Source organism: Sarcophilus harrisii, chromosome 5 (assembly GCF_902635505.1).
Source record: "Sarcophilus harrisii chromosome 5, mSarHar1.11, whole genome shotgun sequence".
Taxonomy (NCBI): Eukaryota; Metazoa; Chordata; class Mammalia; order Dasyuromorphia; family Dasyuridae; genus Sarcophilus; species Sarcophilus harrisii.
This window is the reverse complement of record NC_045430.1, coordinates 172381934-172408306: the sequence shown is the minus strand read 5'-3', so window position 1 is coordinate 172408306 and position 26373 is coordinate 172381934. Positions and strand designations below refer to the sequence as shown.

The window sequence follows — 26373 nt, the reverse complement described above, 5'->3', positions numbered from 1 at the left end:
TCTCTCCATCACTGAATGTTATAGGCCTCAGTTTTCTATTGTATAGGTTTTCTTGTGGATTCAATGTGTTATGTAGGCAAAACCCAGATGAATGAAATAATGAAAAAATTATAAACTGTCATAGAAATTAAATCAATGGATGTGTGTGTGTAAACACATATGAAATTGTGAGAATTTACTTTTACAATGGAAAAATTAAAGATCCTAGTTATAATTTATTATTTTGACCTCCATTGATACTGTTGTACTTCACTTTTCAATTAGATACATTAAAAAATTCGGTTGGAATTTATGATAATTTAACCTGACCTGTGATAAAGTTTTAGTTTTGTACTTTTTCTCTGGAAAGAGGAGCCAGGATTAGTTAAATGAATAAATGTAGCAGTAATAGTAGCAGTAGAAGCAGCAGCGTTGATATGGCAGCAATAGTAGAGGAAAAGTAGTTTAAACAAGTTTAGGTGCTATGGTTTAATTACTAATCAGAATTTAAATTTAAAACATGTTAGCAAGATCTATCTATATGCATATAAAAAATGTTCTGGTTAATTAGTATTACCAAGAGATGTACTATATCTACATAGACCCTCTTATCTAGTTCCTTTTGTCCTGGACAGTTACTAAGTAAATGAAGCAAAAGAGGTTGATTATATAAGCATCATGATGTCATATCGATATGAGCTTATGTTTATATAATACTTCATTATTTGCAGTTTATATACATTTTGTATATATATAGCATAATTTTCTTTGTATACATTATCTAGTTTGGTTATATGCTAGAGCAGGGCTTCTCAAACTTTTTCTACTTGCCATCCTGTTCACTGGAGAAATTTTTATGTGACCCCAATTATATATAAAATACTATACAAATAAACATTTACTGATAATAAATCATAATTTCTCAACCTCCACATTCAATTATGAGACTCCATAGGAATCTTGAACTACAGTTTAAGAAGTTGGGTTCTAGAGCACAAGATTAATAATACAGTTCTGATCCTAAAAGTTTACTTTTCATCTAAGCTTTTGTAAGGCTTGTTCATCTACAATAAGGGTTTTGGACTCGATTATATCTAAGGTTCTATCTAATTCTGAATCCTTTGATGATGTGAGAAGGGCAGAGGGGACCAAAAGAACATGTCCTTAAATAGAAAAGGTAACTTTAAAGGCTAACTGACAATATACTGATTGAAAAATGACTATCCTGATGTTTTTATTTTGAGCAATGACATCCTATTACTCAATATCTCTTTCAACCTTTTTTAGAAGATAATCAAACATCTGACAGGCTGGTAAGGAATATTTGGAAGTAAGAATAAAAGTATCTCTCTCATTTGCTTAAAGACTGTAAAAGTTCTATTTTAGCTATAAAGAGAACAAAAGCTCCCTGAAAAACTATCTACAAGCACTTTTGAGACAAACTGAACTGGGTACAACCCCAACTGGCATTATAAGACGAAATTTATTATTCTTTGAACAGTTATTTCTGATCATCTCTTTGGGAGAGGGAGATTAGGGCCAATTTTAGTACTGATTAGTAGTAATTAAAGATTAGTAAGAAACATACCAAATGATATTTAGACATTTGTCTTTATTTAAATTTTGTTCAGAATTTTACTTCATCCTTCCAAAAATGGTAATTAGCAAATTTTTTTTAAAAAATCCCCCATTAGAAAGAGTACATTTGTGTTATTCTTTATGCTTAAAAACTATTCATATTCATTCCTTTAGAAGCCTAGTTAGTAATCTAGGCATGTAACATACAACATTGTCAGCTAACCGAATTTGCAAGTCCTGTATCTTTAAAAGCTTCATATGTTATCAACTTTTCAAACCCCATATCTAGTAATAATAGATAATATCTAACATTTATATGGCACGTTAGTGTTTCATATATAGATATCTCATTTGATTCTCATGACAACCTTATAAATTAAGGTGCTGTTATTATCTTTATTTCATAAATGAGGCTAAGTGACATGCATACCCACACAACTAATAAAAGTTCAAATACTTTACCCTCTCCATTCTGCTATTTAAAATTAGGTCACAAGTCACAAGAAGGTATTAGAAATGCCAGCTTGTGAAGCTATCTGATTGGTAAGTACAAATTAAAAGAATATTACTGTGTCAAGTATTGTTCAAATCCTATTTTAAAATTTCTAAATATTTACTGTAGTACAATTTTTAGGATCATACTTTTCTATCCTCAGTTTCTGGTTTTCTTTCTCATAGGGTTTTGTGTTTCTTGATTTCATTATCAAATGAAATGGTGATAAAATCCCATTTTCTATTTATAAATGAATTTTTACACTTCAGAATATAATTTGAATAAAATTATATTATTAGAAAGTTACGGTGCAAACTTTAAAATTGAAAAAGATTTGAATCCTAACAAGAAAATAAATAGAACAGAAAGAAACAAAGCTATTAAATGAGATTAGAATCTTGGTGAATATATGGTATTTAAGAAAATATTATCAAATGTATATTACTTATTGAAAATAAGAATAAATAATAGTGACATTTTTCTGATATCATATAGAGGCTAGAGAGAAAAAAACATTGGCCATAAAATACCTTGGAGTTAGACCTATACAAAAGAGAAATAAGGCATTGTAATATTTTCCTTAACTTTTTTCTATCTTATTCTAACTGGGAGAGAAAAGTCAAGGGATTGTAGTTGTTAAATCATTGCATACAAAGTTCTTTTAAAATATTTTTAAAAAATTAAATTTTTATTGTTTTGTTTTTAAACAGGATTTACTAGGGTAAGGTAAGCATCTATTAAGGATTTGGTGCCTTCAGGGGCATGATCAGAATTTCAGAAAAATAGAATAAGTATAGCCATCCTCTTGTTTTTCAACTTTCCAAAGCCAAAATAGCTTGTAGCTTTCCAATGCCAAAGCTGTGGTTACAGTGGCTCTCTGGGACCCTGAATCCTGAAAAACTAAAGCACCAGTGATCTAAACAATAGAAGAAATAGCAGGTGGGATAGTATATAACAAAACTGGGATTTTACTGCAGCTTATATCAGAAAAGTCTTGGGGAGAGTTCAGATCAGGAAGTTAGCTCTCATACTTTGGCAAGCATGAATAGCTAGAGGCCAGGTTTTAATGAGAAATAGTTATTAAAGGAGAGCAAGTAGTCTCAATTAAAATAAACTCCCACTTGTTTTTCTGTCTACTTAAAAAAAAGTAGCTAGAAGAAACACAGATGTGGTTGGGAACTCAGATACATCTTTCATGGGAACTATGTGTTGTTCTCTTCAAGAATAATAGCTACTTTTCTTACCTTATAAAATAAATAGGAAGCAGAGAAGAGGATTATCTGATTGCAATTAAAGTTTTGTTTCTTCACATAACTGCTGAAATAATATATTGTCTTTATCCATTGTCCAATAAATTGATATGTTTTTGGGTTCTGTGGAGTAAGAATGTTGTGGAGATTTTTTGTGGAAGGTCCTTGGAAAAAAATATGGACAGAAGATGAAAAGGCATGGATAAGTTATGATCTATATTGAAATGTTGAACTTTAAGGAGAAATTTTTTCAAAAATAATTGAGAAAGTTAAAGAGGAAAGACAAAGGGAATTAACACATGAGAAATGGCTTGCTAAATAAAGAATTAAAGAATCACTTCCTGGTGAGGCAGAAAATTGTCTTGTAGAGCAGTGGTATATATACAACCTAGGTAGGAAAAGGAAAGTATCAGTAAGGAAGAAATAATTAGTTTTAGGGTTCAGCTAAGAGAGATGTAAAATTAAGCAAGTCATATACATACAAATATATGTATGCGTATTTATAGTATCCCTCGTTATTTTTGAGATAAAAGCTAGTTTCATGTATGACTCACTCATTAATGGATTCTCTTTGCTTCTGTGAGCAGGCTGACTTGATAATATTTGTAATGGAGGATAGTCAAAAAAAAAGTCAAAATGAGTCTCTCTGTACAAGAGCTTCCTTAATTAATTAATTTTAATGTCACCTGAGTTTACTACATTCACTCTTTTAGCAGCTCTTTATTAGTATCTATTCCATATGAAAACTCTTCACCTGAGGTTAATTAGAAATGTCATATTTTAAAAAGGGATCAGAAAATTATGAATTCTTTCCTCATGGCTCACATGTTAGGCCGAAGTATGTTGCATCATTGTATTTCTTTTCATTTCAAATATCTAAGGAATTACTTAAGAATATAAGCTCCTTGAGAGAAGGAATTGACTTATTCTTTGTATCTAGAACTCCTAATAGTTCCTGGTACATAAAACGGGAACTTAATAGATTTTGTTCTTTTCTTGAAAATTGATATTTTACTAAATTTTTACTAAAACTAATCTCTCTATTCTTGATAACATGTAAGTTTCTTAAAGGTAGGGACAATTTCATTTTGTATTTATATCTTAAACAACTTATACAATGCTTACACTAATAAGAGCTTAGTAATTGCTACTTGAGTGATTGATGATTATCCTTAGCCATGTTAAGGTAATAGTCATAAGACAAAGTTGAAATACAAGAGTGCATTAAATGACACATTATTCCTTCTTTGAAATGCATTTACATCTTTTACATTTAACATGTAATTTTAGTAACTGTATATTCTTTAGTATTCAAATAGAGTCTTACACCCAATATGTACTTTAAATTTTAAAAATAGTTTATTTTTTTCCCAGTTACATGTCAAGACAATTTTTACCATTCATTTTTACAAGATTTTGAGTTCCAAATTTTTCTCCCTCTCTCCTTTCTCCTTCCCTCTTCCTAACATGGTAGACAATTTAATATTGATATATATGTCATTGATGTGTAAAACATATATCCATATTGTAATTGCGAAAAAATGTGATGACCGCCCTAGTACCCATAATACCTCAGAATCAGCCGGAATCAGGATAAGCAAAAGTCCTTAGTCTTAATTCTTGGTCTTTAGACGCAGGATTGAACAGGGTGGAAGCAGAATCTCGGCAACCACCTTCTTCCTCATCTACTACCAAAGTGTGACTCTGGCTCATCTTACTCCACCCCCTAGTCCCTCCTACAATCCTCTGGATACACCAATCATTGAGCCAGCACAGGATAGTGGGAAAGACCATTTTCCAAGCATATGCCCATAGAGTATTGTCCAATCAGTAATTAGCCCTAAGTGCTTGAACCGACCTCAGTGCAATGACTCAAGCATTTCAGCCCTCTACAAAAGAAGAAAATGGTTAAAAGGAGGAAAAAACAAAAAAGAATAAAGAAAGTGAAAAAAAAAAATCCTTTGATCTGCATTCAGAGTCCACTCTGGATAAATAGCATTTTCCTTCATTAGTCCTTTGTACTTGTCTTGGATCATTGTGTTGCTGAGAAGAGCTGAATCATTCATAGTTGATCATCACACCATGGTGCTGACACTGTGTACAGGGTTTTGCTGGTTCTGCTCATTTCGCTTTGCATTAGTTCATACAAGTCTTTCCAGTTTTTCTGAAATCTGCCTATTTATTTTTTCTTATTGCACAGTAATACTCTATTACATTCAATTATCATAGCTTGTTCAGCCGTTCCCTAATTGATGGGCATCCTCTCAATTTTTAATATTTTGCCAACATGAAAAGGGCGGTTATAAATATTTTTAAGCGTGTAAGTCTTTTTTTGCTGAGGCAATTGGGGTCAAGTAAACTTGTCCAGGGTCACACAGCTAGGAAGTATTAAGTGTCTGAAACAAGATTTGTACTCGGGTCCTCCTGACTTCAGGACAGATGCTCGATCCACTGTGACACTTAGCTGCCCCAGTCCTCCCTTTTATTTATATATAGATATAGATATAGATACAGATATATTGGATTACAGACCTAGTAGTGGTATCTTTGGATTAAATAGTATGCACAGTTTGGTTGCCCTTTGGGAATAGTTCCAAATTGTTCTCCATAGTGGTTGGATCAATTCACAGTTCCAACAGTGCATTAGTTTTCCCCACACACATATTTTTCCCCCATGATTTTTCCACATTTTTTCCATCTTTTGTCTTTTTCCATTTTTTTTGTCACATTTGCTGCTCAAAAGTGATTTAGAGCAATTTTTTATATGTCTCTAGAGAGTTTTTATTTCATCTGAAAACTGCCTATTCATATCCTTTGACCTTTTAACAATTGGGGAATGGATTTTATTCCTAGACATTTGACTCATATCTCTATGTATTTGAGAAATGAAGTCTTTATCAAAGAACTCTGATTTGAGAGTGAGACTTACTGTAAACAATGTTTCCCAGTTTTTTACTTTCCTTCTAATCTTGGTTATATTAGTTTTGTTTGTACAAAAACTTTTTTAATTTAATGTAATCAAAATGATCTGTTTTACGTTTTGTAATGCTTTTTCTTGTTTGGTCATGAATTCTTCCTTTCTCCATAGATCTGACAGATGTATGTAAAGAAAGTCAAATTTTGTTAATTTTGTAATTTTATATTTTTCAGATTATTGCTCAGTTGTAACTATCATGGATCAGTCCAATGTCAAGTTAACCTGTATGCTTTTCAGTGTAAATCTTGATACACTTCCAGTAATCTACAAAGTTGGAGACATTGTTCGTTTTCATAGACTGAAGGTACAGTTTCTATTTCATGGTGCATAATAACTATTACAGATATTTATTATTTACCAAACATAGTAAATGCTAATTGTGTGTTTCACTGTATACTGAAAACTAGAATAAACAGTATAGATGAAAGATAAAGAAATAGAATCATGTAGTAACAAGTATTGTTACAATGTGCCATAGACTGTGCTAGATTCTGAGGGTTAGTTTCTAATGATAGAGATAAGTGCCTGTAAAAGATATATAGCATTAAGTTGATAAATACATCTATCTGTACAGATTAATTAAGTAACAGATAACTTGGGAGTGAGACTTAGAAACTGGAGAGATCAAGAAAAACTTCATGTAGCAGATAGTATCTGTGGTGCATCTTAAATGAAAAGAGGTACTCCGCAAGACAGTGAATGATAGAATGAATTCTAAGCACAGCCAGTGATGGTAGATAGAATGTCATTTATAAGGAACAAAGAGTTCTTTTGCCTGGACTGCAAGGTATGGGAAAGGGAATAATTTCCATTGAGACTATAAAATTAAGTTGGGGCCAGATTGTATAGGACTTTAAAAGCTAAACAGAATATTTATCCTAGAGGTAAGAGGAAGCCAATGTAGTTGGTTGAATAGGGGAGTCATCTGATTAGATATGCACTTAAGGAAAATTGCTTTGGCAGCAGTATGTGAGATGACTACAGTGGGGACATACTTGAGTCAGAAAGACCAATAAGAAGATTGTTGCTATAATGTAAATGATGAGAGTCTGAACTGAAGTTGTAGCTGTTTGGCAGGAGGTAATTAAGGAGGTAAAAATAGTAAGATTTATGAATTGATATGTCAGGTAAGAGACATTGTCCAGTATAATACTGTTTATGAACCAAAAATACTAAAAAGTATTATGGCATTTTCAAGAATAATAGGCAAATTTGGAAGAAGAGAAAGTTTAGAGGGAAGGTCAAGTAAAGTCAACAATCTTTATTAAGTGTTTGTTATATGCTTCATCAGCTCTTATGAGTTTACTGTCATCTTTATGCACATAACTCCCAGATTAATTCTCTCTGCCTCTTTCCCAATTCAGTTCTGGATCAACAACTGCTTATTGTATAATTCAAACTGGTGGGTGTTTCTAGAATATCTACAACATGTTAACATGTCAAAACCGAATTCACAATTTTCCTTCTCTGAAATTCATTTAACTGATAATTTTTTTTGAAATTCCACTTTACCTTTAGCCTTGAAAGCCCTAACTCTTAGAATAGTTACTTTGGGGGGAGGGGGAGAGGACAAAAAATAGGAATTTTTCAAAGGTTCTGATAAAGGTCTCATTTCTAAAATATATAGAGAAATGACTCAAATTTATAATAATTCAAGCCACTCAGATGAAGAAATTAAAACTAATTGTAATCATATGAAAAGGTGCTCCAAATCACTATTGATCAGAAAAATGAAAATTAAGATAGCTCTGAGATACCACTACACACTTCTCAGATGGTTAAGATGACAGGAAAAGATAATGATGAATGCTGGAAGGAATGTGGGAAAACTGGGACACTAACACATTATTGGTGGAACTGTGAACGGATCAAACCATTCTGGAGAGCAATTTGGAACTATAATAGTTATCAAATTGTGCATACCCTTTTACCCAGCAGTGTTTCTACTGGTACATATACCAAAGAGATCTTAAAGGAGGGAAAGGGACCCACATGTGCAAAAATGTTTGTGGCAGCCCTTTTTGTTGTGGTAAGAAACTGGAAACTGAGTGGATACCCATCAATTGAAAAATGACTGAATAAATTATGGTATGTGAATATTATGGAATATTATTGTTCTGTAAGAAACGATCAGCAGGATGATTTCAGAAAGGCTTGGAGAGACTTACATGAAGTGATGCTAAGTGATATGAGCAGAACCGGGAAATCATACAAGGCAACAACAAAATTATACAATGATCAATTCTGATGAACATGGCTCTCTTCAATGACAAAAATGAGATGATTCAAACTAATTCTAATTGTTCAGTGATGAAGAGAGCCATCTACATCCAGAGAGAGGACTGTGGGAACTGAGTATGGATCACAACATAGCATTCTCACTCTTTCTTTTGTTGTTTACTTGCATTTTGTTTTCTTTCCCATTTTTTTTCTTCTTTCTTCATCTGATTTTTCTTGTGCAGCAAGATAACTATATGTATACATATATTGGATTTAACATATAGTTTAATATACTTAACATGTATTGGACTACTTGCCATCCAGGGGAGGAGGTAGGGGGAAGGAGGGGATAATTTGGAACAGAAGACTTTGCAAAGGTCAATGTTGAAAAATTACCCATGCATATGTTTTAGAAATAAAAAAAGCTTTAACAAAAAAAAAAAAAGAAAGAAAGAAAGAAAGAAAATAAGGAATTAGTGAGGAATTAATGTATTGTCTTGTCACAGTGATAACCTGATTGAGTTTGGATAGCATTAATTTGTAATTATATTTCAGCATGATTATAAAACATCCTTTAGCTGAATTCATCTTAAAGTAGGAGAAGAGAGGCGGATGGTGGGAAATAATCTGAGACTAAGCTTTAGCAAGAGACAACCAGGATACAGCAAAGGGATAAATGATTCAAGATTAGAAGAAGGTCTAGCATTGAGATGAAAGACACAGAGTTGAAACCTAACTCTTAGGTTGAGATTGGAAAGAGTGGAAAAGTTTATTGTCTCAGAAGGTATTGAGGAATGAAGAGAACAGAGGTGTCAATGAAGTTGAAGAACAAATGCAGGAGAGATGAATCTTAGATAAAGGAGGAATTATAGGAGAAAGATAGTGGAACACTTCTATCATGGCATTTAAGGAGGTTGAGAAAATAGGATTTGGAAGTTTAAGGAAATATCTACTTGAATATTAAAGTGCGCTTGGATTTTAAGTCCCCCTCTCCTTTTGAAGAGGAGAAAATGATACTGTTTAGATGTTTAACTTTGTGAAAAAGGTGGGAGAATGACCTGACATTTGGTTTACTCTGGGGACCATAATTTTGTTTAGGTGGGATTTGTCTTTCTTTTAAGGAACTCACAACATAATTAGACCAGGATGAGGGACAAGCCAATTACCCCCCCCCCCAAATTCCATAATTTTGCTAATTATTGAGCTTATTCCAGAACATATCTTCTAATGAACAAAAAAGATCTATTAATTGCCAAATCCATTGACCTTTTCTAAATTTTCAACTTTCTTGACATCTTTTCCCTTTGGTTTTTCATGGCATTATTCTCTTTTCATTCTTCTTCCCTGATGAATTATTTTTTTTTTAGTCTCCTTTGTTGTATTAATGACAGTTTTGTAGCTCCTACTATGTCTACCTCAAAAAGTTCTGGTTTGGACTCTTCTCTATTCTCTGTTCTTTTTCATTACTCAGTGAACTCCTTACTTCTTATTATAGCTAAGTCCAATGTTGTAAATGAGATTCTTTTGTGACATTCTGTGAATTAATAAGAAAACAGATACTGAATTATCAGAGAGGTAGCTGAAGGACGATGTAGTGCTCTAGAATCCTTAGAAAAACCACATAAAGAGATAGAGATTTCAAAATTCATAAGAACTCAAAGGGGCAAAGAACTGCAAAGAAAGCAAAACTAAATAATGAATTTCCTTGTGGCAAATTCTCTGATAGGTCACTTTACATCCCATCCCCAAAATCTTTTTAGTTCTTAGCTAATCTTTGCTTTTGGAGTATATTAGAATCACCTTTGTTTAGCTAAGCCACTTAGAAAATATCAGCACAGAAATTAATTATTATTGATTGTAACAACACTAAAATAGTTGATATTTATCTTGTGCTTTAAGTCAGTTAACTGGCAATATTCCCATTTAGTAATGAAAAAAAAATGTTAGGGAGGATAAATTAGTTAACCAAGAATATAAACAGAGCCAGATATAGGACTAAATTCTGTTTGGTTCAGTTACTTTTAAAACAGTATTCTTGGCCCCAAGAAGTTTTCTCTTTTCCTGGACATTTCTTAGAGTTTTGTAGAGTATGGTTGTCTGATGCAGTGTCACTCAGATGCATTCAATCTCAACCATCCTAGCAGCCACTTCTCTCTTCTGTTGCTTTATCTGAATAGTTTTTTTTCTTTCTTTTCATTATAAAATATGTTCAGTAATTTGCAAGATTACTGAAACTGTTTTTTGTAATTGACTTGTTCCTAATCCTGGTTTTAATAAGAAATTTTTTTCTCAATGTTCTAGCCTCCCTTTCTGTCTTAAATCATGTATTTATAGACACAGGCTAAATCATTGCTAATAACTGTTATAATCCATTAATTATACCAAATACTATAGAAATGCACACAGACATTCAAACAAGGTATAGAAGGATGTAAAGATCACTGCTTTCTTTTCTCCTTTACTCTTTTCTCAGTAGTTTTAGAGAAGTTGGAAAAAAAGATTGAGAATGCTGGAGAAAAAAGATTAAAGATTTAGCTCCAAGTAGAAAATGATAGCTTTGAAAAAGATTTTACTTTGCATGTTTAAGAAGATGCCAGGAGAGTTAAAAGGCAAAAACAGAATCTGGTTAGCATTGAGAGAAAAGAAGAGGTATGAAGTGACAATAAATTGTATTTCTGTATAAAATCTCTCCAGAGAAGAAATCCAACCCAGTATGATGTTAATTAAGCACTACCATGTTCAGATCGCCATGCCAGGTATTGGGGATACACAAACGATACATAAAATGGTTCCTGCCATCAGAGAATTTAACTTTATGCTGAGAGGGGTACAAATTTGTATGTGTGTGTATGTGTCTGTGTAAAGTTATAAGTAGATATCTATTTTGAGAAGGGGAGAAAAGGCATTCAGCTTTTTCTCTGATATGAAAAATTATATTTCATAGGATTTACTAGATTATATTTTTATTTATATTTTATTATCATTATTTATTATGTTTTACCATATTTATATATATAGTATTTCAATATAAGCATTATATTATTATTTATTATATTTTTCAGGATTTTCGAGAAAAGGTTGCCATTGGTATCATTGTATTGTCTTCTTGGTGACTTACTTAGTTTCATACTTCAAGTTTCTCTGATTCATGGGTGTGAATTTTGACTTCACCCAAGCAAGTTATAAACCTTCTTTAACTTAATACACTATTTCAGTGAATCGCTATTACTTAAAAAAAAAAAAAAATTCCTTGGTGATCAGCCTCTTTTGGAGATGTATCCCTCAGAAATTCTTTAGGCTAGTTGTTTGACCAGTGCTTAGAGGTAAAATATTCTGTACCTTTTCTTTAGTCCTTTACCTCTGTAAAAGAGTGCAGGAGAGTATAATTTCATCATCTGTTTTTCATGGACCATTGTTCTTTCCACTAAATCAGTGTTAAGTGGATCTTTACTGTTTTTATTCTGTTTTGTTTGTTTATATGTAGCTATAGTGTATATTGTACCCATTTCTTCTTCCATTGTTCTTCATCTTGTTCACAAGTTATCTTGTTATTTTCTCTGAATTCTTCATATTATATTTTAGTGGTGAAATAAATTCATATGCCATAAATCGTTCAACAATCTCCTAATCAATGAGCACTGACTTTGTTTTTTTAATCCTGAAAACACATTCCTACATGTCTTATCTGTGTCATTTATCTCTCACCTCTTTGTCAGGGTCTTGAGAGTAGCATTTTTCATCATTGGTTCTCTGAAATTATTTTTGGTCATTTCATTGATCATGGTTTTTTTTTTTTTAAATTGTTTTGTCTTTACAAGGCTGTTATTACATAAATTTTTCTGGATTTACTCACTTCTCTCTGACATTCATACATGTCTTTTCAGGATTCTTTGAAATCATCATCAATATTATTTTTTTTACATAACAATAAGTATATTAGATATTGTTTAGCCATTATTCAAATGATGTTGCTCCCTGCCATTCTTTTCTATGCCATTACAAAAAGAGTTACAATAAATATTTCTTTCTTTTGTGTCATTGAGGTTAGACCTCCTATAGGCATCATTGGGCTAATGGATATGCAATGGATATTTTGTTTTCCCCCTAAGGTTGGAGAGGTCTAGTTTGACATTTCTGTCCAGAATGGCTAGATCAATCATAGTTATACCAGCAGTTAGTTCATTAATATCCCTATTTTCCCAAAGTCCCTCTAACATTTGTAATTTTCGGGTTTTTTTTTTTTTTTCATCTTTCTCAATCTGATGAGTGTGAGGTAGAACCTCAGAGTTGGTTTATTTTGTGTTTCTCTTGTTTGTGATTTGAAGCATTTTTTCCCAAGCGGTAGTTGGTAGTTTGGATGTCCTCCTTTGAATACTTAGATTAATTTTTCTTTAATATAGTATCAAACATAAAACTTAGTCTTTACTTAGCAGTTTGCCTTGGTAATCTAGGTTTTAGTACATAATTTGTGTACTAGATTTACCTTATATTTCTGAGAAATTAACACTTTTCTTAAGTGTTAATCATTGTCTGCCTAAATCATATAGTGATCATATGTATTACACTATCCCTTTCCCACTCAAAATGAATATGTATCTTATTTATTGATGATTGCAAACCTAAAGTAAATTAAATATTTCAAGGAGGCCACTTTCTAGGAGAGACATATTAGGAATCCTGGTAGCCAAAAGTGGATGATGATTACAGAATACTGGAGACTGGGTCATAATATATTGTGAAGAAAACTAACTACTAGCTGGAAGTAGGAAAGATCTACAACTTCGACCATTTGAACACTATAAGTAAAAGGACTAATGATTGGGGGAAAACTTCTGTATAAGGATGTAGTTACTCAAAACACTATAATGAAAGATAATCATGTTGTAATGAAAGAGTTTGAGTTAGGAGTAATATGATATCGAATTTCACCTCTAGCTGGCTATGTGATTATAGTGAAGGCAATCTCTTTGCATCTGTTTCCTTATCTTACAAGTGGGTAATAAAACTATGTTGCTTACCTCAAAGGGCTTGTTGTATACATCAAGTGAAATGGGATTGGGATATTTTTTCCAGCATTTAGCACAGTGCTTGGCACATAATAATTGCTTAAATGTTTATTGCATTGGTGTTTTAATATTTTGTTCCTAGTAAATTTATTTATTTTAATACATATTGTTCTATGAATCATGTTGGGAGAGAAAAATCAGAACAAAAAGGGAAACCATGGGAATGATTTAAAAAAAAAAAACATAGCATGTGTTGATTTACATTCAATGGCCTTAGTTCTTTTTCTGGATGCAGATGACTTTTTCTGTCCAAAGTCATTGGGATTGCTTTGGACCACAGACCTACTGAGAAGAACCAGATCTTTCATAGTTGATCATTCAAAGTTCTTGTTATTGTGTACAATGTATTCTTGGTTCTGCTTGGTTTCGCTCAGCATCAGTTTATGTAAATCTCTCCAGGACTTTCTAAAATCAGCTTTTTCATCATTGTTTATAAAACAATAACATTCCATTACCTTCATATACCACAGCATGTTCAACTATTCCCCAATTGATGGGCATCTATTCATTTTCCAATTCTTTGCTACCACAAAAAAGGTTGCTACAAACATTTTTGTACATGTGGGTCCTTTTCTCTCCTTTATGATTTTCTTGGGATACAGATCCAGTAATGACACTGCTGGCTCAAAGGCTATGCAATTTTATAGCCCTTTGGGTATAGTTCCAAATTGCTCTCTAGACTGGTTGAATCATTTCACAACTGTTTTGATATTTTTTAAACCTTAAAGCACTGTACACATATAAGATGTTTTTATTTTTTACATCTCTAAAATCCTTTCTTTATCTATGATCCTCTGTCCAACTAAGCTGTTTTGCCCTCCTCATTTTAGATACAGCAATATAAAAATGAAATTCAAGGTGTTACTACTGTTGGATTTTCATCTCTTACATTTGAGGGGACTTTGGGAACTCCAATAATTCCTCGTACTTCAAGCAAAATATATACTTTCACAACAGATGACCAGAAAACAGTAGAAACATTGCGTGTTTGGGCAGCTAATCATATTTCGTCCTCTGGGACGTTGATAAAATTGTCTGATGTAAAGGCAATGCAATATTTTGATTTGACTTGTCAACTTGTAGGGAAAGCAGAAGTAGATGGATCTTCAGTTCTTCTAAAGGTAGGTATCAAAAAGTTATAAATGGTTAAAGTTATGATTTGTCTAAAATAACTTCCCAGTTTTTCAGAATTCATTTTGTTTCTGGTGAAAAATAGACTGCTTAATATTTTTATCACATTTTAATGGTAAATAACTATGGAAACTTAAAAAAAAATTAAGCATTTAATTTAGATAAATCCATATGGAATGGATTTAAGACTTAGTCATTGTGGTATTAGTCTAATACTTGTAAGTGAAAATACTATTATTACTTGAATTCATATAAGCATGATGATGGATTTAAAGTAAATTTTCCAAGAATATTATGTTGTTAGAGGCGGGGGGGGGGGGGGTTTGTACCTTTTGGTAATAAGATTTTCATAATAATAGTGATAGGGACTAGGTAATGTCACTGATTTAAGGAGCTACCAAATGAGCAAAGTTTTTAACAATACAAGTCAGCACCTTCTTTGTGATTTATATTCTTATAGTTGCTTAGAGCAAAGCTTCTTAAACTGTAGGTCATGACCCTGCATGGGATTTTATAACTGAATAGGAGAGTGCAAATTGTTATTATCAGTATTTTATGTATTATGTATATATGTGTGAGAGAAAGTATATTTTATAGAGCTATATACCTATATAAATGCTAAAAATTTCTTGGATGAAAAGGGATTGCAAGTAGAAAAAGTTTAACAAGCCCTGTATAGTGATTCACAAAGCCAGTAAAGTATCCAAGTTGGGCCTTGTATATCTCTGGTCATCCAGTGACCAGTAATTTTATAAATCATAAAAGTATTTAAGTAATAATCAACAGAATAGAAATGACCTTTGAATGAATATTTCCTTTTGTCCCTACATTATAAACTTATTTTTAACTGTTGGCTTGATCATTTATAAGTAATGTGTGCTATGAGCTTTAAGAAATGCTTCATGTCTAAGACTGACTTTTTATAACTATGATTGGTGGTGCTTTGTTAGTATTGTGATGATATTTTCAGTTATATCTTTGAGATTTTAACTAATAATTTATAATTTTGTTACTTATTGATCAAAAGAAAAGAATTTGGTTTTGAGCAAATATTTTATGATATCTGTCAGAATTGCTACAAGTAATGAATATGTTACCTGATTTTTATTTAAGGAAAATTTCTTTCACATTCTTAAGCCTTGCCTTTAAATATATTTTTATATTCTTTATGTGTTAATCAGTAAAATGTTCATCAAAAATATCTGTCCTGATGAAAGGAGAAAATTCAACAAATGCATTTTGAAAGAGGTTTTTTTAAATATGTTCTACATATAAAACACTAGGATAGAGGAGGCAGCATGGCATAATAGGGTATTGATTTTGGAATAAGACCAATCTTTGACTATGCTCTCTACTATTTTTGTGGCCTTGGGCACATTTGAGCATTTATTGCTCATGATGGCCTCAGTTTGCTCATCTGTAAAATGAAGGAGTTAGACTAGATTATTTCAAGGGTCTCTTCCAGTCTAAATTGAAGATTTGACAAGTTTTGAATAAGATACAGTTCCTTCACCTAAAAGTACTTTACATTCTGGCATTCTGGCAGGGAGAAATGGGGGAGGAGGAATAAGATATGTAATTGAAATATGTCTTCAGCAATAAATATATGTAGGTAACTAGATAGTGTAGTTGATAGAATACTGGGCCTGGAATATCTGAGTTTAGACTTGCTATCAGATATTTTTTTCTCCACCTTCTTCCTGCACACTTCTGCCCCATCCCCAACAAGGTATTGCCTTTTAATACTTAGAGGTATTTTAGCACTTCTATTCTTTTCTTTTTTCTTTTTAATTAAAAAGTGTTTATTTTCCCTCCTGTCTTTATTTGAAAAAAATTAATGAAAGCAAAAGAAAAACAAAACCTTTGCAATAAATGTGAGCAATCAAGCAAAACATATTATTGCGTTGAACTAGTCAAAAATAAAAGTATATATTTTATTAATATCTTGATATCACCTCTCTGCCAGAGATGATAGGATGACCCATTGTTAGCCTTCTGGAATCTCAGTTGATCATTGAATTGATCCAAATTTCCGGAAACACAACTAAAAAAATTATCTTTCTAATATACATATTTAAATATTTAACTATTCAAAAATGAAATTTTCATTTAAACTCCTTCACTGTTGTCGTCTTATCTAATTTACCAGCCATATCTCATGTACTTTTTCATTCATTCTTAATTTCAAATTCACTGGATTACTAGCTTTTCCACTTACTCGTATTACTTTCATATGCTATTTCCTATATCTGTTCCTTTTCACAAGTTGCCCCCCTGCCTGGATTACACCCATTCTTTTCCCCCTTCCCTTTCTTCTAGCTCAGTATAGTTGCTGTCTTTCTAAAAAGGAAATCTATTCTTGATCTTGCCAGTTGTTAATATTTTCTCCATTTTCAAATTATTTAGTATTTATCAAATATATGTTATATCCCTTCAGTAGATTGCAAACTCTTTGTGTGCAAAGATTTTTTCATTTTTGTTTTTCTTTCAAGGGTGTAACACAGTGCCTAGAGCATCATACATGCTTACTAAACACATGTAGAATTCAGCTGTCATTGTTCTTTTACTATGCCCCCTATTTCTAGCCAGTGTCCAATTTCTAAGAGCATATACTCTAGAAAACTTCAATTAACCATAAAATGCCTTTTTTAACTTAAAAATTTGTGAACAATTTGCATTGGAGTTTGTTTTCCCTCCATTATAGGTGTGGGATGGTACAAAACCTCCATTTCCATCCTGGAAGGTCTTATTTGAAGATGGAGCTCTTGAAGGGGATATAGGTCGTATTAATCAATTGCAGAATCTGATAGTAGACATCCTCGTTTATGATAATCATGCTGCGTTGGCCAAATGTCTAAAGGTGAGGTAGAGTATAGACAAGCTTAGCAATTAAAAAAAAAATTACATATTTTTGTGCTAGTTATATTTGAAGACTTAATTTCATGTACACAACTGATTACTTGCAGTTAGAACTAATTTAATGTTGTGTAATTATTTAAAATATTATTTTTTAAAGCCATAGTTACTTAGAAGAAAAACTTTTAATTAACTTTCCACAAAGGGAATAAAAAAATTACAAGATCATTTCTCTAGTATGTTTTCTCAAAAATGGTGTGGAGGGTAATAACTCTTGTTTCTTTAAGATGTTTTAAGTCTAAAATATTAGCTTAATGTTGAGTTTTGTTATTTGATTTGGTATTATTTTTGACAGCTTTGTATTTCTCAATTAAAAAAAGGTTTACTTTTAAATAGGTAAGGAAAATAATAAAGCATCTGATATATTCCTAAACAACTGGAATTGTTTTGAAGTGGTATGACTGCGTTTTTGTTTTCATTTTTAATTATATTTTATTGGAAGTTTTATTCTTCAATAATAAAGTAAGAATGTTTGATTTGAGTTTCCTAAAACAAATAAGCGGCAATACCATGTGTTTTTAATGTACAGCTATCCTTTCTGGTCCTAAGTTTCCTTACTTGTAATTTGAATTTAGACTAGATGATCCTTCCTGTCCTAAGCTTTATAGAATCAGTTCTATAAACATATCTCCTTACCCTATGTATGCTGTTACATGTTTTCATCCAGCTCACTATATAGTGTGACACTTTGCAAAGTGTATCTCACTTTACATAATACATATATTCATAATGTTATAGAAAAATAAATTTAAAATGAACTGAGGGTTAAATTAAGCAACTTACAATGTCCTTATGTATTAAAAATTCTAATAAATAATTCTTAAAAAGCAAAAGCTTTGTGAAAACAAATAATTGTTCTATCTCTAAAGAACTACCCTAATACATGATTGTGGCATGAGAGTGCCACTTGATCCTTGATATAGACACTGGGTTCAAGGCCAGGAAGTTCACCTAATATGGAAAATAAAGGTGGAGCAAAAACATTAAGTTTAGAATGGGCAATGGAACAAATATTGCTATCCTAATTTCAAAGGAAAAGAAAATTATGAAGTGATTGTGTATTTTTTCCCTCACAAAACTATAAAATACTCTACCAAAGACAGGGTTCTATAAACATGTAGGAGAAGGAGTAAAGAAGTATTAAATTGATAAAATCACACTTGAAAAAAGCCTTTGTCTGTTTGTCACTATAATACTTATGTAGTGAATATGGATATATAAAAACGTCTTTGTATTTCCTGGCAATTTTCTATATATCATGTTTTATTTTGATGTTGCTAAAAACATTTAACTTACACTGCCAGAATTTTTATTTTCATTTAGAAGACTTACATAAAGTAAATTGAGGGAAACACTAAATTTTCTGCAGATTTTTTGATAAATGATTAGAAGTACTGTACATTTCTTTAGTACTGTTTTGAAAATTAAACTTCATAATTTCTTTCTGATTCATTTTTCTTAAATATTTTAATTCATATCCAGGGCTTTTTTTTTTTTTTTTTTTTTTTTTTTTTTGTCTTTCTGATTGTGTTTTACTATTTAAAATTTAAACTATTTGTGAGCATGCATGATTTGTTGTTTGACCTATTCTGTTAGAATATTACATATGCTTTGTTTCACCAGACTGCTTATTAAAAATTGAACCTAAAATACAATACTGCCACCAGAAGGAATTTGTGAATATAACATCTTGTTATTTTTACTGTCTGATGTCAGTGTAAGAAAATCTTACTGCAAAATATGTCACAGTTGAGGTTCCATTTTCCAGTTAATGGTTACCTCTGGATTTTAGTTAACTTTCTTTTCTTTTTTCCTTTAAGTTCTTCAGTATCAAAAAGTTTGTTTTGTTTGTGCCCTTCTTTATCATCCTCTTTCATCTCCACCTATTTTCCTTTTGAATTTGATATGTTTCTACATCAAATTGTATATGTGTGTGTAAGTATATATTTATATAAGTTCTTCTGATGCCCTTGATTATATGTTAAATTTATTATTTTTTCTGTTAACAAGCATTTATTTTATCTTGCTCTCATCTCTTTTTTGTAATTGAACAGCCACCACAACAAAAGTAAAAATAAAAGTGTGTGTGTGTGTGTGTGTGTGTGTGACACTAGTTTCTTCTGTGATCTTTCAAGATCCTTAATTAATGTTCAGAGATAAAAGAGGTTACTGAAAGTTGTCCAACCCTATTCATAAAGAGATGCATGCCTAGGACATTCCATTTTGAGAATGAGTTTTCTAAATGCAGTTTTGGAATAATCAGATCCAATACTAATTTTGGGAAGATCTGTTATATCTAGAAAGTACTGTATCTTGAATTATATTCTTCAGTTTTTCCTCAAAAATTGTATTGGCGCATGAAAAAGCTTTCAAAAGCTTTGTTTGAATTTAGCTTAAAATTGCAAGATTTCTTAATTACAGGACAAAAGATGATAAAAAACAGACAAATGCTTCAATTTAGGATATAAAAAGTAAAAGGAAATGATTGAGGAAATCATTTGATATGATTGAATATTCTTAGAAGGCAGTAATTTTATATATAACTATATATTTTTTATTTTATATTATATATATATTATAGTTTTTATGTAACTTTAAATTTAGGTTGGAACCTTTCTCAGGATTTATAGTTTACACACAAAAATTCAGCCAGTGACGCCTAAGAAGCTGTCAAATGTTCCACATTTAGAATTTCATCTTCATGGAGGTACCTGCTATGGTCGAGGAATTAAGGTCCTGCCAGAAAATAACTGTGATGTTGAAGAACTGAAAAGGTAAAAGTTCTAAATACATGCTTAACTTGTAGGAATATTAAAAAAATGGTCGTTATGCCTCTCAATTCACTTTTTTTCCAAGGCTATGGTGTTAGACCAAATGAGAATAGAACTTGTAGTTTTCAGATTTAATTTCCATTTGACATATTTCTTTTGTATAGGAGGTTGTTTAGTGTAGTAACTAACTATATATGAAAGTTCTAATTTTACTTGATTTTACTCTCAAAGTAAAGTAAATGGAAAAAATAAGGGCCATTTAAAAAAATATATTAATGCCATTCTTTTTTAACGGTTTAAAAATGCCAATATCACCAATATCACCATTTTGTGTCTTCTATAGTTAAATTGAATGAGTGCATGAAAGGAGGGTGTTGTAGGAGAGGAGGAGATGAATGGAGTGAGGGGAGGGGAGAAGAAAGAGGAGATTCCTGTGTCCATTCTCTCTCCTCTCACGTCAACAAATAATAAAAATCAAAGACTTTTGCTTATCCTGACTCAGGCTGATTTTAAAGTGTCCAGGGTGCTAACGTGGTCATCACACTTATTAGCTATGTGACTCTGGGCAAGTCATTTAACCCTATTTGCCTCAGGTTCCTTGTCTGTAAAATGAATTGGAGAAGTAGAAGAAAGCTATTCCAGTATCTTTGCCATGAAAACCTCAAGTGCAGTCACAAAGAGTCAGACACAATTCAACAGAGATCATCTACTTACTAGACAATGATATCATTTGACCTATTGTTGATTCTACCAGGTATCTGTTGACTGTATCCTTCTGAAGAACCTAGGCTAATCCTAATTGGATATACCACTTTTGTTCTGTGATACATATTATAGTATCATGAATTTTGAGAATACTGTTTTCTTTTTTTTTTTTTTTAACAGGTTTTTAGATTCTGTGAACCCAGCTGAATATCAGAATTTGGAAAATATCTGTGATTTGGAATTTGACATCTCAAATAATTTTTCCTGTAAGAAGTCTTTAAAGTGATGCTTTTTTTGTTACATAAATGTTCCAGAAGTATATTGCATCTCTTTGATATATCACATAAAAATCTTCATAGTGCTAATTAAATTGAACTTCATTTTTGTGAAAGGTTTTAATTCATTAAGTTTTAGTTTTTAATTTCTTCAAAGTATTTTCTACTCTAATTATTTGACTAATACTTTGTGCAGTTTAAGTAACCTTCTCAATGGATAAAGGAATACAGCTTAAGTGATTTAAATAATAACAAAATATGAAAAAAAAACTATTGTGTTCAACTTCATTTATTTGGTCACTATCTTTGAATATCTCTAACTATCTAGTTGCTTATGTGAGTCTGGCTATTCCATTAACTACCAAGGATAAAACAACAACATTGCAAGTACAGTACAATACAAATAGTGAAATGCTAGTGTATAGTAATGTAATAGAGGGCATACTTTGGCTGTTCCACAGAAAGTACATACAAAAATATAAATATTTTATCTTCTTAGCTTAACATAGCAAGCCCTTCCCACTGTGGAAATACAAAGTCTTTCAGTGGAAAAAAGTTCTCAATCTTCTAATTGTGTTATATACACAGAAATAACTGTAAAATTTTAAAGATTTGAAGTGAATATTTGACCTTGAATTACAAATTGTGAAACTCCTCAAGGGTTTTCTATGTATCTCTTTAATAATCATAATAAAAATGATAGCTAGAATTTATATAGCACCTCTTGCATGTTGGGTACTTTGCAGAGTACTTTACAAATGTTATCTCACTTGATCCCTTATAACAGCCCTGAAAAGTAGATGCTTTTATTATTTCTATTTTACAGATAGGGAAACTGAGGTTAAGTGATTTGCTCAGGATGAAACAGTTGGTGGCTGAGACTTACTTTAAACTCAGGATTTCCCAACCTTAAGGCCCAACATTCTTTCCATCTCATTATTCTTACTTTGTAGATCCCTCTACTTCCTGTACTTTTTTGGTACAATTTATCTCCTCCTATATTTTATATCCTACTGAAGATGAGAAGCTGTTTGTAGCTATCCTTTTTAAGTAATGCCCCCCCCCCCCCCTTTTCTTGGCTTTTAACCAAGACCGTGTTTATATGTAGCTTTTTACCATATTCTATACTTTCATTGACTCACACTTATGTTGCTACACATAAGAATAAAAAGTAGTTTACAGGTAATTTTGAGACTAGTGATGCCTCATTTTTAATACCTAGATTTTAGTATAATACTACAATATACCTAGACAAAAATTTAGAATTCATCTAGTCCAGTCCTGTCATTTTATGTTGTAAATGAATAGAATGAGGCCCAGAGAGGTTAGAAAACTTACTCAGTCTCACACCAAGTTAGTGATAGAGAGTCATGAGCAAAATCCAATAAATTCAGAATGAGAATCTTCTTCAGAACTAAAATTTCACCTCTCCTAGGCTGAATTCACTAATGGGATTATAAAAATATAATCAAAAACTAATTTTTAAGGTGCCTACTATTTATCAGGCCCTATCCTAGGTGCTGAAAATGCAAGTAAAAGTGAAATAAATCTTGCCTTCAAGAAATTTACAGTTTGTCATAGAATAGCATTTTTCTTAGATAAACTAATAGAAAAATAAAATTTATACTAAACTCACATCCACCCAAAATGAAAATTGGTACTGTGGGATAAGAGAAAAAAATTCTAATTATCTAGCTAGGATTGTCTCTAGAAATATGCTGGTAAATGTATAATCAGACTACTCTCTGGGGGAAAAAATATACACAACAAACTTTAAAGTTTAATTTATATTAACATTTTCTCCATCATTTTCTTAAGCTAAACAATTAATAAAATAATATATCTAGCCCTGATCTTTAGCATTTGCTCATTTCAAAGTGTAAATGCATGTACTGAATTTTTAACCATCAGTTCTTAGAGCCAGTATGATCTTGCTCCAGCACATACCCTGAGTGTTTCTCATTTACCAGAAATGTTACAGTAGGAAAATTATACGAAATCAATATAAGTGCCTATAAGGAAGAATCCATATAAACTTAATATTTTTAATATATGATATACAAGGACTGGGCATGCTCATGCACACCTGTACTCCCAGCTATGTAGAAGGCTGAGCTGCAGTACATTGTGTAGATTTTGAGTCCACAATAAATTTGTCATCAGTATAGTAAGCCCTTGAAAACAGAAACACCACATTGCATAAGATGAGATAAACCAGCCCAAGTCAGAAGCAGAATAGTTCAAAGCTCCTGTACAGATCTAGTGAAATCTAGCCCTGGCTTTGCTTTTCCAGCATAGGCAAAATTGAGAAACTCATTTTTTAACTAAAAATAAAAGGGCTATAGTGATGATTTTTCTGTTTGACTGTACTCTTGTTCTAAAGAAAAGAGATAGTTCTTTTGAGAACAGGAAGGAGGAATCATTGGCAAGTGACAATTATGTAAGAAAAGAACAACAATAAAACATTTTTTAAGAGACAGAGTTTATAAGCTGAAATAGTTACCATCAGAAATAATAGGTGTTTTTTATTTCTTTTCTTCTCAGAAGTGAAAAGTTTCCTTTAAGTAATAATTTTTAAGATCTCTTTTTTTTTTATTGTAGTTGTTAGCTTTATAAAATGTAATCACTTTTATGATATTTTTAAATAATCCATTAAAATTAATAATATTTTGACTTTATCTCTACTTACCTTTCTTCCAAAAGTGTATTTTTAGTAATGTGGTGAGCTTTTTTTTTTTCTTTCATGTAGCCCAAGATTTTGTATCACCATGTGATCTAGAAAGATGTCAACAGCTATCTGCCACAGGTATGACAACACAGCCATTCCCAAAATTGTTTTTGTAATTAGAAGATATTTTTCCCAAATGTTTCCCAAAAACATTTACTAGGTAGCCTATTCAATTTAAGGAATCATGCTAGATTCCTATGAGGGTACAACATGATCATGTTTCATTCCTTTCCTTTTACTTTGTTGTTTATTTTGTCACCAGATAAATTGAACTTCTAAAGATATTTATTTTGACATTTAACCCAGTTTTTAATACTACTTTGAAAAAGTGTTTACTGTATCAATTACTGAATATTACCCTGAGAAGAGTTGAAGGATGTCATAATTTAGAAGTTAATATGTTTATGCATTTTATATATTCATATAACTGGATAACTTTAATACTGATCATGTTTTATGTTTTCATTCTCTATTGTGGTTCAAGAGGAAACATTTTTTAAAATGTTTAAAAATTTCTGCTCCTGACCTGTTCTGTATTACTACTGAAGGTCAATTCTCCCAAATCATAATAAGCTCCTGAATTAAGTTGATCATCTTTATTGATCATGGCTGTTCAAAACAATCATTAAAAAAATCATCTTCCCTTAAATTTTTAGTTTTTGACCATTACTAGATGAAGGCAACCCTGTAAAGTTTAGAATAAAACTTAGTGCTAAGGAGAAGAACCATAGAGAGACAAAGAAGAAAGAAAAAGGACCTTAGATGCCTTTAGAACTTTGTACCACTGTCAAACACTATTGTATACTGTTAAGCTAGGGGAACAGTTACAGAATCTTAATTAAAGTCATCTAAATTAGTTGGACTTCATCGTATGTACTTGGTTCAGAGGGATCCATAGAATGCTGTATTTATCCAAAAACACTCCTTTATAGTACTTACAGATCACCAGTATTTGGAGACAACTCCATTGAGTGATATTTTGAAACGTGATGCCCCTCAACAGTATCGCATCAGAGCAAAACTGAGGAACTATGAACCCCAGAAACTTTATCAGTCCGTTAAACTACATTGTCCTAAATGTCATATGCTGTAAGTGTTTAACCTGCTCAAAAAAGATAATTTATTTTTGATTTTCTTTTGTGTATTGTTGTAGTATATCATTGAGTTTTAAGTTTTAGAATGATCAAATAAATACATTTAGGTTTCATGCATTGGATTTTGAGAGTGAAATCCTAGTTTACACCTTTCTGATTAATTTCAATTAGGAATATTTATTATTATTTAATCTTTAATCTTGTAGCCCTGGCAAATACACATTAAGAATCATTTAATAATTTATTTTTCAGAAATCTCAGTTGGATTTTCTCATTTATCTTTTCTTCCTTCCTTCCTTCCTTCCTTTCTTCTTTCCTTCCTTCCTTCTTTCCTTCCTTCTTCCCTCCCTCCTTCTTCCTTCCCTCCTTCTCTCCCTTCTTCCCTCCTTCTTTCCTTCTTCCCTCTCTCCCTCCCTCCCTTTTTCCTTCCCTTCTTTTCCCTCTCCCTTCTTCCCTCCCTTTCTCTTTCCTTCTCTCCCTCCCTCCCTTCTTCTCTCCCTCTCTCTTCCTCCCTCCCTCCCTCTCTCCTTTCCTTCTTTCCTTCCTTCCTTCCCCTCTTCTTTCTTTTCTTGCTTCTACTTCCTCCCTCCTTCCCTTTCTCCCTCTCTCTTTTCTTTCCTTTGTTTCTTTCCTTGTCTTTCTTTTTTTTTCCCTTTCCTTCCTTCCTTCTTTTCTTTTTCTTTTTTTCTTTTTTTGGAGGGCTAATAAAGAGGGATGTTTTTTGCTGTTTCCAAGAAAAGCAGTAGAGTAAAACTTAATTAAAGGAGTTAAGTGGCCCCCAGAGTTTTGGGCATAGGGTCAGGAAGACCTGAGTTCAAATGTACATTCACACACTTAATAGTTGTGTGACTGACTCCAGGCAAGTCATTTAACTTTTCTCAGCTGTAAAATGGGGATAATGGTAGTAGCTAGCTCTTAGAGTTATTGTGAGGATCAAATTAATAAATATTTGTATAATGCCTGGCACATGATAAGCACTTAGTTCTTCCTTCTTTCCTTCTTTTTTTTTCTCCCCTTTCTTTCTCCCTACGTTGAAGAAATAGAATATTCTGGTTGGCTTATTAGAATTTCTAGTAAATTAAGTGATGACCTTTAAAAAACTTTTTGGAATTCTAATTCCTTAACTATCCTGTTTTCATAACTTCCTAACAGTTTGCTTAATTAAACAGTTCTTTGATAATTAGTGATTC

The 26373-nt window shown here is 31.8% G+C and overlaps 1 protein-coding gene across 4 annotated transcripts in view; it reads left to right on the top strand.

Annotated features, from left to right (window-relative positions):
* POT1 (protection of telomeres 1) overlaps positions 1-26373 on the top strand; it is a 76736-nt gene that overhangs the window by 37208 nt on the left and 13155 nt on the right. For 3 of the 4 annotated variants that reach the window (XM_012551009.3, XM_031938978.1, XM_012551010.3), the window contains exons 8-14: positions 6451-6581; positions 14394-14684; positions 17399-17554; positions 20215-20384; positions 21267-21352; positions 24111-24167; positions 25022-25178. In XM_012551009.3, coding sequence (XP_012406463.1) covers positions 6451-6581; positions 14394-14684; positions 17399-17554; positions 20215-20384; positions 21267-21352; positions 24111-24167; positions 25022-25178 — 1048 coding nt within the window. Of the gene's footprint in view, positions 1-1952; positions 2101-6450; positions 6582-14393; positions 14685-17398; positions 17555-20214; positions 20385-21266; positions 21353-24110; positions 24168-25021; positions 25179-26373 lie in introns of those variants that run through there. The other variant, XM_031938979.1, reaches the window with a different exon arrangement.